Raw genomic sequence first — 12,032 nt, 5'->3', positions numbered from 1 at the left:
CTCCGGTGAAGTTTATATATATATATATATATATATATACATACAGTCATCGAGACGAAATAAGAATACGAGTGGAATCCTCTTTTAATGTATATTGATTCACCTAGAAACCAAATCGATATCCGTCTGGGAGAGGCACGGGGGGCTGACTTCGTTTCAAATAAACCAACTTTCGGCGGTTCGACAAGCGGCAAACGCGCACCACCCACGCGTTACATCGCTGCATCAGCGATGACCTGAGTCTTTTGGCCCGATTAAAATTTTCAGTCAAAGTTACAGGCCCGTATCACTCGGAGCCAACGCTTCTCGGTGAAAAAAAAGATATTTTTCAATTGTTGCAAACGTTCAACCACAGATTAATCAGAATGGATCAGAATTTGCGTTTGGCAAAAAATAAGGAGAACAGCGTACAATCGATACTGGAAATATACGAGGATGCAGAGAAGAAACAGCATCAAAGATACATATCGAAACACATGAAGGCGTTTCCGGAACTTTACAGGAGTGATGTTTCCGTGCACCCAAGTTACACGGACTTGAAGAATTTTCCTTAGTACGCTGTTTCCTCAGTGTGGATTCCTGTTATTTTTTTTTTTTCTTTTCTTTTCATTATAACATTGCTGTATTTTTAACCAGTCACGTGGTAGCGCGTCGTCGACTCCAGAGACTCAAGAAGCAAGTCAGCCGCCAATTAAATCGAGAAATCATGCACTTTATCAAGATGCAAAAATTCGCAATTAACGGTGTTAATATTGACCGTGTCTTCAGTGTTGGAATGGCACCGGAAACTCTGATTGTACCGGATTTTGCGACCGAGAAAGAACGCCGACGTCTGCACGAACTTCTTCGCGACAGATGACATCCTTTGAAACTATTTCTGCACATTTCAGACGAATTAATCTTTAACGAAAGTAAATTAGCTTTCAGTTTTTACTCCGACACGTTTCTTTTACAGATATTCTTCAAATAATTGACTACCTTCGTTGACGCTATTTTTTGTTCTTTTTTTATTTACCGGTTTTATAAACAAATGAACGTCAGACATGACAGGAGCATGCTTCTGCTATTTTTTTTTTAGTGGGTTGCATCGAGTTGCATATACGAAAATGCAATAGATACGTCGATACGCACAGCTGACACATTTATCAAATTTAAATTCCAATATCAATCCGACTGGAAAGTATAGAACGTAAGAGGTTGCTGAAATGTTTCGTAATGCTTTTCAACAGAAATTTTTATCAATTCTATACAGCGTCGGATCTTCTCCGTTGAAAACATGGGGCATACAAGTTAGATCTTGCAAATTTTATTACGACTTTAGCTTCGTCCATTATAAAAGTCTTTCACTGTGTCACTTAAAAAGCTTCAAATTAACAGGTGAGAAATGGATACGTCCGTAGAGTTACGGACGAAGAAGTTAAAGCATTGGTGTTAGAATTATCTGGGTTAAACGTTGCTACCACCTATATTTATTGTCCACCGGATCCTCGTGAAATTTTAGGCATTACTTTACCATTCCTCATAATGATAATAAAAAATATGAAAAAATATTTTACATTCGAAATCACGGTAAGCATATTTATGTGCGATCAGAATAAATTTATATGGTAAAATTTGTGCGCTTTCGTAAGTCGCCTGTGTATTACAAAAATCTTCCAGCTACTTTAATCGTTCTTGTAAGAAAACCTAGTAACAATGATTTTCTATGTAGATACGCGATAATCAAAATATGCGCAGGCGTTTTCGATTTAGTAATTTTCAAAGTACTACTAGGGTGAAGACATTCTGTACAAGTTGCCCGATTGCACTTACCACCAGTGACAACAGTAGTTGGAACCAAATACAATTTAATCTTCCTGATCTGACTCATAGGGCTTATGGCACGAGTTACGTGGAAACGATAAAAATGCAAATTCACGCGAATTGCAGAGTCAGACGAATCTATTTCGCAGATAGGTAAATAATTCAAATATTTTATATTTAACTGAAATTTCTCTAAATCTTCCATGTTTCCTTAGACTCTACGCTCCAGAAAACACACCAGATGAATATAAGCTTTTAATGCCACTTGATTCAAAAGTGGGCATCCGAGAAACTAGAAAGTCCACATTGAAAGAAAAAGTTCCATCAGTTACAAAATTGCCAGATTTTGAAATGACCGAAGATCAAATAGGATTAGTAAAAACCTCTGCTGTACCGTCGGAGGCTGAAACGGATTATAGGGAAATGGAGGAAGAAAGGTTGAGCGAAGTTTATGAAGACAAAGAAGACGAACAATTAGAGTCAGAATTATCGGATCATGGCGAGGCAATTGAAATTAGCGGTCAAGAAGAAGAGGAATATGAAGAAGAGAAGGAAGAGGAGAAACTGGAGGAAGAAGCAAAAGTGGAAGAGGAGGTGGCCGGGGAGGAGGAAGATACGAAAGAGGGGGAAGAAGAAAAGAGGCAAGAAGAAAAGAGGCAAGAAAGTGAGGAGACAGCAAAGGTGGAAGAAACGGAAGATTTATTTGATAGAGAAGACGAGGAAGAAATGCTAGATACGGAGGAAGCAGAGTGATATATTTTTTCCTTAAGACATAATAATATATCGAAATAATTCTATTAATAAGTAAACTTAATGTTATATTTCTATCATGATATTCGTCAAAATTTAGTGTCCATTTCAATATTTAAAATCAAGTACATAATACTAAGCACTTCTCTCTTTGTATAATCCGTAATAAGTGACAATAAATTGAACAGATATAACCAACTTTTAATTATTTTACAAATTGCAGTTAATGTTAAGATTCTCAATGCTGGAAGATACATGAATAGTGTGTATATCAAACAGGTAAATTTAAGTAAAAATATATGTTTGTCTTAGAGCTATATTACATCATAATCATCGTCTTCTCTTTTTCTTTTAGAAGATTCCTCACATTCCGTTTTAACAGTAGGCATTGTCTGACCAGACGTGATTTGTATTTTGGGTTTGGCCACTTGAGTTTTCACTGTTGCTGCGCCTGTATTTGCTGTAAAACAAATAAGAAAATATTTGTAATAATGATACATTGTATGTTTCAGTGTTGAAATGTATAAAAAGTTGAAATTAAATATTTTCGTACTGTTACTAATGATCTTACGAGTAGGATACTTGAATGGAAGGTGAATTATTTTTCTGGAAAATGCAGGATGGATAGGTCTTAAATCTGGGAATGAAAACATAAATATGTTATTTTCAAAGTGTGCTCTTTTAATAAAACCTGAACAGTACCTGTTGACAATTTTAAGACTGGCTTTGGTATAGAAATTGTTTGAGTTCTGGATACAGTAGCAAGAGTACCAGGTCTTTTTACTATTGACAGACCAGCTTTACTGCTTTCGACTTTTATTCTAGACTGATTACCAGCAGTGTTATTACTAATTATCGAGTGAATTTGTTTTCCATGAACTTTTTTTGTTACAGTCTTAAGTCTATAATTAGTTGCATTTAAACAATATCTATCAGGTGGTAAACGAAGTCCATTATTTGGTTTAACAAATGGTAAAGGTATAATATTTTTTGCTCGAGCTACATCTAATAATACATCTCTTGGCGGAGGGTTTGTGAAAGTACGTTCCAATTGCATTTTCACTGCCAATCTAACATCATCTAAATCTATGAATTTCTTTTTTGCATGATTGGCATAAATTCTGCTATCATCTAATATACAAGTAACATAACCTGGAAATGAATAAAAGAGTTGTTTTTAAGATTCTTACAAGTATTATGAACGAAAATTAGTACATTTATTTAATTAAACTCACGGTAAGTAAACTCAAGAAGCTGATTAATAACTTTTGGCTCATAGTTATTAATTCCCATATCCTTCATAATTGACATTATCACCTGCGCATCTTTCGGAATGTGTTTCAAGGTTGCCATGTCTGCCATCTTGAATAGTACACTGAGTAAATTCTGTAAGTTCTGTAAACAAGTACGTTACGGTGTGTTGCGGTGTGTAAAGTAAATGGATTTTAGTATAGAGACCGTGCACACCAACACAATGATAGCGAAGTGTCAATGTATAACTGTATACGTATAAATAAATTACACTCAAAAACTGCGAAAATTGACCGATAGTTTGCGCTGATAGTATGCATATACACCAATACATTCTTATCTCACTGTCATTGCTAGTGTGCACGGTCTCGATAGATAACTTGAGGGGTGTAAAGTGTCGTCACACTACGACGAAGCAGAGAAGTGTTCAGTGACGGCGGCCATTTCGAAAAACAAAAATAATGATATTGGAGAGATATATCGAGAGCGGGAAAATGTGCTCAGGCAAATCCGAAAACGGAGTCACAAGGTGCAAGTCCTAACGATTTCAACAATCCCATAAAAATTGAAATCGAACGAAAAATAACCCTGGACAATTCTCCCTCGTTTTTTGTTCCGTAATATTGGCTATAGAGGGCTTGAGGGATCCCGTTAAGGGTGTATTCTATTCTATATATATATTTAATATTTCCATCGCTCCAATTGCATGTATGTACTATAAGATGTGTCCTATGTACATTTTATATATTGATAAGCATTATAAACTTATCAAATCGCGCCCTAATCAAATATAAAAAATATGCTAATCGCTTCTAATAAACACTATGTTTTGAACGAACTGGTAATGATAATCATTGATTTTGCTTCTGATAATTATGATTAGAAATTAGAGACATTATTGACGAACCAACCTCGATCGTCAATTGTTGAATGAGGAGAATCGATACAATAAATTCCACTTTAGTAAAATATCGATAATTCTTTTTACAACTAATTTAACTGAATCATTATAAAATCGATCAAAACATTGTAGCTAACAATTGTCTGTACGAGAAAGTAAGTTAATTGTAACAATTATTTATATGTGTGATTACGTTACACTACGTAAAGAAATTCGTTTTCACAATACTGGTTTCGCTTCAACGATATAAATGTTACTTTAGAGATATATATGGATACCGAAGAAAGATTAAAGAGATTAGAGGATGCAGTGCAGGAAATGGAGGAGACATTGCGCAGCATAGAGGATGATTTTTCTCGGTCTGCCCAGCGGAAGCAAGCCAAAGCTCAAGATCTGGACAAAAAGAAGAAGGCATTGGTAGTCCCGCTAGTTTCGGGCATCCCAGCAGCAGTGCATCCAGTTGTGGTAGAAGAAGTAGAATCGGAGGAACAGCTATATTTTACATCTAATAATATTTATTCATAAAAATTCTATAGAATGTAGTAGGATGAAATGGTGTTCCTTCATATGCCAAGAATTGGAATAAATAAATGCATTATATTAACAAAAAAAAAACTTTCTTTCCACATTTATTACTCGAAATAATAATGCTTCAAATTGGCACCGCGTAAAATCTTGTCCTCGATCAGCCATCGGCTATATTCCTCCTATCTTGGATTTAAAATCCATTTCGCGCAAAGATTGACGAGCAAAAGATCATATAACAGATGGTTTAGAAGTTTTAGAAAATTAAGCAAAAAATCGAGACCGTAATTATCTTTATTTTTATACCTTCCACGATACATAGAAACATATGCAATGATGTCTGAAGGCGGTCTATCCCCGCCAAGGTAATAAAAATTGCCCGAGCAGTCTGCTGCTTCCACGTTTCGGCTTAAGCTGCTAGAAATCGTATTTTCATTTGTTTGTGGTACATGTATACATATACTTCTCTCTTAGTCAAGAATTGCACTGGAATATCTACATTCTATCATCTCGCGATGGTATAGGATTCAGGGACATGCGGCCCACGGCCAGCGAGCATATTGAAAGGATCAATTGTTGACATTGTAACGAAAAAGCAATTTCATCGTTAAAAATGGTTTATTTAAAAAATTCTTTTAACAAGAGATTTATAACACAAGATTACTTAATTTCCATTTTTATTTCTGAGAAAAAATGGAGCAAAACCGAAAGAAATGTGCTTTGAATAAAATATATAAGGACTACATCAGCCTTAAGTTAAAAAAAAAGAAAGTTACGGAGACCAATAAAATGAATGTACAATGGTTTAATTTTGGATGTAATCAGCAGTACTTTTTATTATAATAGAAGATTCAGACTGACACTATTTTGTATTTTATCCAAATTCTTGATTTAGCGGTAAAACAGAGTAAAACTAGCTCTATCAGTTTGGCTCTGCTAATCAGTTTCCTTATATTTAATAAAATTAATTTACTCGTTATAAATAAGGCCTCTTTTCAAAAAACCAAGTGTCGCGTAGCTTCGAACAAATGGCCAGATTACTGTGCAAAGATTTCGCATTACCCCTTCGTTAGTAATAAGAGTGCAATTTGCACGTTCGCCACATGCATCTCTTATTTCAAATATTCGACAATGTTGCAAATCATCCTTGACACTTGCCCAGATTTACGAGACTTTTCGTTTTTTATAAAGTGCATTTTGTTGTAGAAATTTTAGAATTTGAAATTTAGTTTTCGATTTTAAAGCTTTACATATAATTTATTTTATAAATATGTTACTATTAGAGAAGACCATCTATACATCTATTTACAAACGATTTACATCATACATACAGAGAAATATACACAAGTAATGTATATAGTTATGAATATTATGTTTTAAGAACAAATATATTATTGTTGATGGAGTCTATTATTATTTACATTTCTATACGGATCCTCCACTACGATAGAATTACAAATTAAATCGTAACTGGTTCTGTTAAATTTGAAAAAGTATAGGAAAAAACAGATTGGAAAAAGAAGTATAAGAATTAAATTTTTTAAAACCGATCGACTAAGAGCTAGAGGTAAGCCTAAATCAGTTCCAGGTGATACAAAGACTAAATTTGTTTCATTCGGCCTCTCGATAGGTGTAACACTACGGCATTGTACCACTCTAAGACCCATCATTGATTTTCCTGGTGTTGCTCCACCAATGCGACCATTCATTCCATATTGTAACCAAAATGCCTAAATTTACAAGTAATTATTTTCTATATTGAGTGAAGAAACTATTACAGACTTATTATATACAAAAACTTTGAAGACACAATGTAGACATCTTCTTTACCTCAAAAATGCAAACTATTATGCGATGAATCACTTCCAATACTAAAATTCCATAAGTCATATCAAGGGCCATTTTATAATCTATGTGTAAATTCCTTTGGAGCAAGTCGAAATCATCCACATCTCTAAAAATATGTAGTAATTAGGAAAAAACACAAATTGATTATATTACTGTTTTTATAAAGATGACATAGAAATATTTAAAAGCTTACATAAAGTCAAAAACATCAATGGCAATAACTGTTATCGATAATTTTAGAAGTAAGAGCATTGCAGAATCAATAAATTCAGCAGCAAATCTTTTCCAAATAGAAGGTATTCTATATTCGATACCTAAAATATTAATTGTTCCAGAATACAACATGGTCAAATGTATTCATATTTAATGACAAAATGATGATGCCAGTTCCTAAATTACTGCATTCTTTAAATAGTTATAAAGTTTAATAAAAATAACGTTATGAAAAAGAGTTATTAAAAGCTAAAGCTTTAGACTGCAGTAATTTTAAATCAAATTCACATGTAATACTAGCTAAACCTCTGTTTGAATATGATGAACACAGGAGTTATCGTTATGATCTTCTACCTTCTGCTCCAGCAGGTTGAAATCTTGTAGCTGGCTCTTGTGGTCTTCTATCCTGTAATGGATCATTCTGTTGTGGAGGTGTACCAATAATTACCCGTTGAGGATTTGAGCCAGTTGGAATTTGTGAAGACAATGGAAATATACCTATAATTTATCTGTTATATAGAATAATTTTTGGTTATGTACTAGGAAATAAAAAAGGTAAAAACACAATAATTATGGTAAAAAGATTATGATGCTATTATGGAAAAAAGAATTATGCAGTTTCATACCAGGAGTAGGGTTTAATACTTGGCCAGACATTAGGTAATAAGGAAACATAGCGGCAACTGTTTGCCAAGCATACGCTTCTTGTAGCCATTTTTCTAGTTTTTGAAAATACTCTGATCTTTCTTTCTCAGCATCAGATATCGAATGTTCACTACTAGACTTAGATCCATCTTCTGTGCTTCCTTCATTCTTATCATCAGCCATTATTAATTGTTTACTTAATAATTTGATAGGATTGATAAAACTGCAAGAAAAATATTTGTTACAAAAACAGTTGTATAAATAATAAACATGCTTAGTGTACAGTGTAATAAAATAAACAAATAAAGTTTTCTTACTTGTTGAATAAATGTTAATCACAAATCTTTAACTTAAACTTGAGAAAATATTGAATAATAGGTATTTCACTCTGACTCACTTTAATATAAACAAATATAAAATTATAATATAATACAAAAAACAGTTTACAAAGAGCCTAAAGAACTGAAGAGGTCAACCATTGGATTATGAATAATAAAGAAATGACTGACGTGTATTATCTCTCAAGTTCATAATGCCTATGGTTACAGGGGTTACAGGTTACAGGCTGGGCTACAGCATACAATACAAACATGCATAATTTATGCCAAATTCAATCACAACTGCGGAAAACTTGTATCTGGTTAATTATAATGTAAAATGTAATTAGAATGCTGTTTTGAGTAAAATATTTCATTGGTCCATTTCTTCCTAATAAAGAGCTTTAACCAACAGTAAACATTCTGACGTAAAAAATGCATATTAAGGAGCTTACGCATAGAACGAAATTTAAATTTCGTAATCAATAATTCAGAAAACTTATATAATGATAGAGGAAAGTAAATAAAAAATAGTAATTGTCCGATTTACGTATATAATTGAATTTTTAGGGATATATAGGATTTAAATAATCTGTAATGTGTTTAAGATCAATATAGGAATAAAGTGGTTTGGTCCGGTCGAGGTTTGATGGAGTGGAGTGGTGGAGATTACTGGAGATGCAGCATTGCAGCACGGCATGTTTTGGACAAAAAGAGAAAGGAGAAGTTTTGCCAACTTTTGTGTTGGAAAGAAAGTCACTGAGAAGACGGAGGTTCCAACTTTCGAGCAAGTAATTCCCTAGGAATCTCTATATGCGAATGCGACCCTACTCCATGCGCGAGAGAAACAAGACCACAGAAACTCACGCCGTGGCGCTGGCTTCTCACAGCATGACGTATTCCAAAGTATTCGTTCGAGTAATCACAGTCAGAATACCTTTCTGGCGACTGGATTCTTTGTACTGTTAACGCGTCTCGTCAATTTATAAGTAAGAGAGAAACAACGAGTGCCGGAAAACAGTGTCGGTGCAAAAGATCAGCCTGTGGATCAGTGATATTTTCGTGTGACAGTTTAGCGAGTCTTCTCCGAAGGGTGTGGGCCGCACGACGCCAGAAAATATATTAGGTGATATCACAGTATTTTCATCAAGCAACAATACTTTCATTATTTATATCTTTACAAAAATATCCAACAATCGCACAAACAAATTCAAGAGATTCCTTAACCTGGGTAGAAGAATTTTCTCTGTTACTGTTTACACTGATCAAGAGACGAAAGCACTAATTCGAAATACCAATGTTCTTTTAAATTAACAAATCAATTTTATTAGTTTATTGAAACCGATTGAAGCTCACAATTGAGATAAAAATTCCAATGAGACCCTTTGTTATGGGCAAACGGAAAATATTAGACATACTGCAGCAAACCACTTGATTGTTGTGTTTATTCACGTCCGGTTGTGCACTCTGTACTTGTAACAATAGCGATCGACTGGTGTAAGGACAGAAGGATGAGGTGAAAAGCTTGACAGAAATGAGGTACAGTTCCAGCGTATCTTAAAGCGCTTATAGAAATAACGAAGGATGCTTCCGCAATACAAATGCTACCAGCTAGAATTGTTGCTTTATTTTTGTGATTGATTTTACATCGATGCAACGTACTTGAAAAATCAGTACCATTACCCATAATTTCATTGCATTATAAACGGCGAGAATCACAGCGCTCAACGAACTTTTTAATTGTTTAACAGGTTCTGAAGTAATTTAATAGTGTGGTATTTTTGTGTATATACACATGAACGACTGCAGTATTATTTGGCCCCTGATTATGTGTTTGGGTAGATTATAGGTCCGCTGCTATTATGGGAATATGTTTGTTCGAAGGATCCCATGTAAAAAAAAGAGGGCGAAGTATCATAGGAGGATACAAATACCGAAGGAGGTTCGCTCGTAGCGAAGTATTAAGAGAAGAAAAAAAGATACGAATCCCCAAATCGCACAAGGTGAATGGCCTACCACACAGTCCCATTCACGCGTTAAAGGCGCCTGTACGTTTTCGGAACCGGTTACGTGAAATCCATGGGAAAATGAAAGGATACCGTGGGAGCCTGCAACAAATCTTCCCAAGAATTGACATTTATAACTTAAACTGTAGCGTAAACGGTTCAAGCATCTAGGTCGTATCGCGTTCATGGGGAATCTTTGTGCAATTCGGCGAAGGTGTTTTAACACGAATGCATCGAACATTAAATTGAAACATTTTACCTTCTGCTTCACAGTTTTGCTTACGTAATATAATCCCGATAACGCGTGCTCGATCACCAATTGATAATAATCGTTAAATTCAAACGCCTGTGTGTCAACATATGAGCTAAATTTAAAGAAAATAAAACCGACGTGCACTTTTAATCTTCAAAGCGATAATAACGTATCGGATATTTAATTTTATTCGCTCAATCGTAACGCATGATTGATTAACCTTATTTTATTATTCCGCCCAGAAAAAGAAGCATTTTTCACGAGCCTGCACTGTATAACGGTGCAGAAAAATGCATAAATATTAATGATAATTTCCAATATATCGATCGAGCCTATTATTCCGGATAAAATACGATCCCTCGTATCTATGAAAGCGCCAACTACGCGTAAAAGCAGAAGTTTTGCAGCTCGTACGGAGAGCATCACAGTCGTACTAATTGCACATTCGTACTTTATTTCTAACCAGCAAAATACGTCAACTCTACGATAAAAGCAGCAATTTTAATCACACATCCGTCGCAAACTTCTCTTTTCGTCCGTCCCCTTTTTACAGCGCATTGTTTCCCCCCGTTTCAGCACAAAGGTAACTTGCCCAGCTTTTCCGAGTAAAATTCCTCGGATTCCTGCCTCGGTTCTCTCGCTCCACCGTCACCGTACGTTCGCAACGCGACGTCACGCCAGGGAGTTGCTCCACCTATTCGATATTCAAATTATGAACAATTTAGCCGATCCGACCGGTAAATAACGATAACAAGGAGAGAATATTTTTTATCCTTTTTCCTTCGCGCCTAACCTCTCATTACTGGACAATTATAATTCTCCGCGGTGTGTTCCAAGCTGGAAATTCCGTTTCCGTTGGAATAAAACGGACGTATTGGATGCAGGTTACACATACACATATACCAACGAAGGCGTATAGGTGGATTTTTGCAAGGGTTCTCGTTCCTGTTGGCAGGCAGTGATAAGCGGTGAAACGCGAGCAGTTGCGTTTGTCTGGTTGAAGAGAATTTCTCGAGGCGTTGTCGATTTTAGCCGAGACCAACGAGTTCTTTGACGATAAGATGCTTTCTGTATACAAGCAAGATGCCTCGCACCGAAGGAAACCACCGCACGGAAACCACAAACAAACCGTCTACGATGCAACGAAGGTGGAGCTCTCTCCACGCGCTACATCAAAACGCGTATACTGATTCTTACATAATAGTACTCGTTCACAACAATCCTCTCGCACACTTTCCTCTCGCGAATCTCGCCAAAGGCGTCATATATTTATTTACCTAATGAATCACAAATTTTCCCCATAAATAATACACGCGTTAAGTTGCCATTGTAAAATCGTAAAAATTCAATCGGGAGAGCATCGATGTGGGCGTATCTAATCTATCGAGATTAGATATTACGAGAACCTGTTATTCGTAATTTCGCATTGTGTTCGTCTGCTTCTGTGTATACGCATAAATGGTACAACACAGTGTTGGTGAATCCTATGAGATATTCGCTGAATTAGAACGCAGAGAGTG

The 12,032-nt window shown here is 35.4% G+C and overlaps 4 protein-coding genes across 5 annotated transcripts; 2 read left to right on the top strand and 2 right to left on the bottom strand.

The window, feature by feature from the left end:
• The first annotated feature begins 294 nt into the window (after window positions 1-294).
• On the top strand, window positions 295-1,117 carry LOC136778614 (uncharacterized). The gene is made up of 3 exons (XM_066735607.1): window positions 295-553; window positions 637-911; window positions 1,079-1,117. The coding sequence occupies exons 1-2, from the start codon at window positions 366-368 to the stop codon at window positions 857-859; spliced, it is 411 nt and encodes a 136-aa protein (XP_066591704.1). The 5' UTR covers window positions 295-365; the 3' UTR covers window positions 860-911; window positions 1,079-1,117.
• Window positions 1,118-1,170: 53 nt separating this feature from the next.
• Window positions 1,171-2,569, top strand: LOC136778610 (cilia- and flagella-associated protein 20-like). Its single transcript, XM_066735603.1, has 4 exons — window positions 1,171-1,289; window positions 1,378-1,569; window positions 1,712-1,956; window positions 2,019-2,569. The coding sequence occupies exons 1-4, from the start codon at window positions 1,206-1,208 to the stop codon at window positions 2,554-2,556; spliced, it is 1,059 nt and encodes a 352-aa protein (XP_066591700.1). The 5' UTR covers window positions 1,171-1,205; the 3' UTR covers window positions 2,557-2,569.
• Window positions 2,570-2,634: 65 nt separating this feature from the next.
• On the bottom strand, window positions 2,635-3,979 carry Taf9 (TBP-associated factor 9). Of its 2 annotated transcripts, XM_066735605.1 has the most exons (4): window positions 3,789-3,979; window positions 3,256-3,705; window positions 3,107-3,190; window positions 2,635-3,013 (listed from the first exon to the last, which is right to left on the bottom strand). In XM_066735605.1, the coding sequence occupies exons 1-4, from the start codon at window positions 3,913-3,915 to the stop codon at window positions 2,868-2,870; spliced, it is 807 nt and encodes a 268-aa protein (XP_066591702.1). In that variant the 5' UTR covers window positions 3,916-3,979; the 3' UTR covers window positions 2,635-2,867. The 2 variants fall into 2 exon arrangements, with proteins under 2 accessions (XP_066591702.1, XP_066591703.1); XM_066735606.1 differs by lacking the exon at window positions 3,107-3,190 and having other exon boundaries at window positions 2,644-3,013; window positions 3,789-3,974.
• Window positions 3,980-5,845: 1,866 nt separating this feature from the next.
• On the bottom strand, window positions 5,846-9,094 carry LOC136778611 (protein FAM8A1). The gene is made up of 6 exons (XM_066735604.1): window positions 8,254-9,094; window positions 7,918-8,159; window positions 7,646-7,789; window positions 7,272-7,392; window positions 7,061-7,184; window positions 5,846-6,960 (listed from the first exon to the last, which is right to left on the bottom strand). The coding sequence occupies exons 2-6, from the start codon at window positions 8,117-8,119 to the stop codon at window positions 6,622-6,624; spliced, it is 930 nt and encodes a 309-aa protein (XP_066591701.1). The 5' UTR covers window positions 8,120-8,159; window positions 8,254-9,094; the 3' UTR covers window positions 5,846-6,621.
• Between the last annotated feature and the right edge of the window lie 2,938 nt (window positions 9,095-12,032).

This window comes from Prorops nasuta, unplaced genomic scaffold (genome assembly GCF_024137725.1).
Source record: "Prorops nasuta isolate Cenicafe-Biocafe unplaced genomic scaffold, Cenicafe_Pnas_1.2 PNAS00014, whole genome shotgun sequence".
Classification (NCBI taxonomy): domain Eukaryota; kingdom Metazoa; phylum Arthropoda; class Insecta; order Hymenoptera; family Bethylidae; genus Prorops; species Prorops nasuta.
Note: the sequence above shows the minus strand (reverse complement) of the source record. Positions and strands in the feature narration are given on the sequence as shown.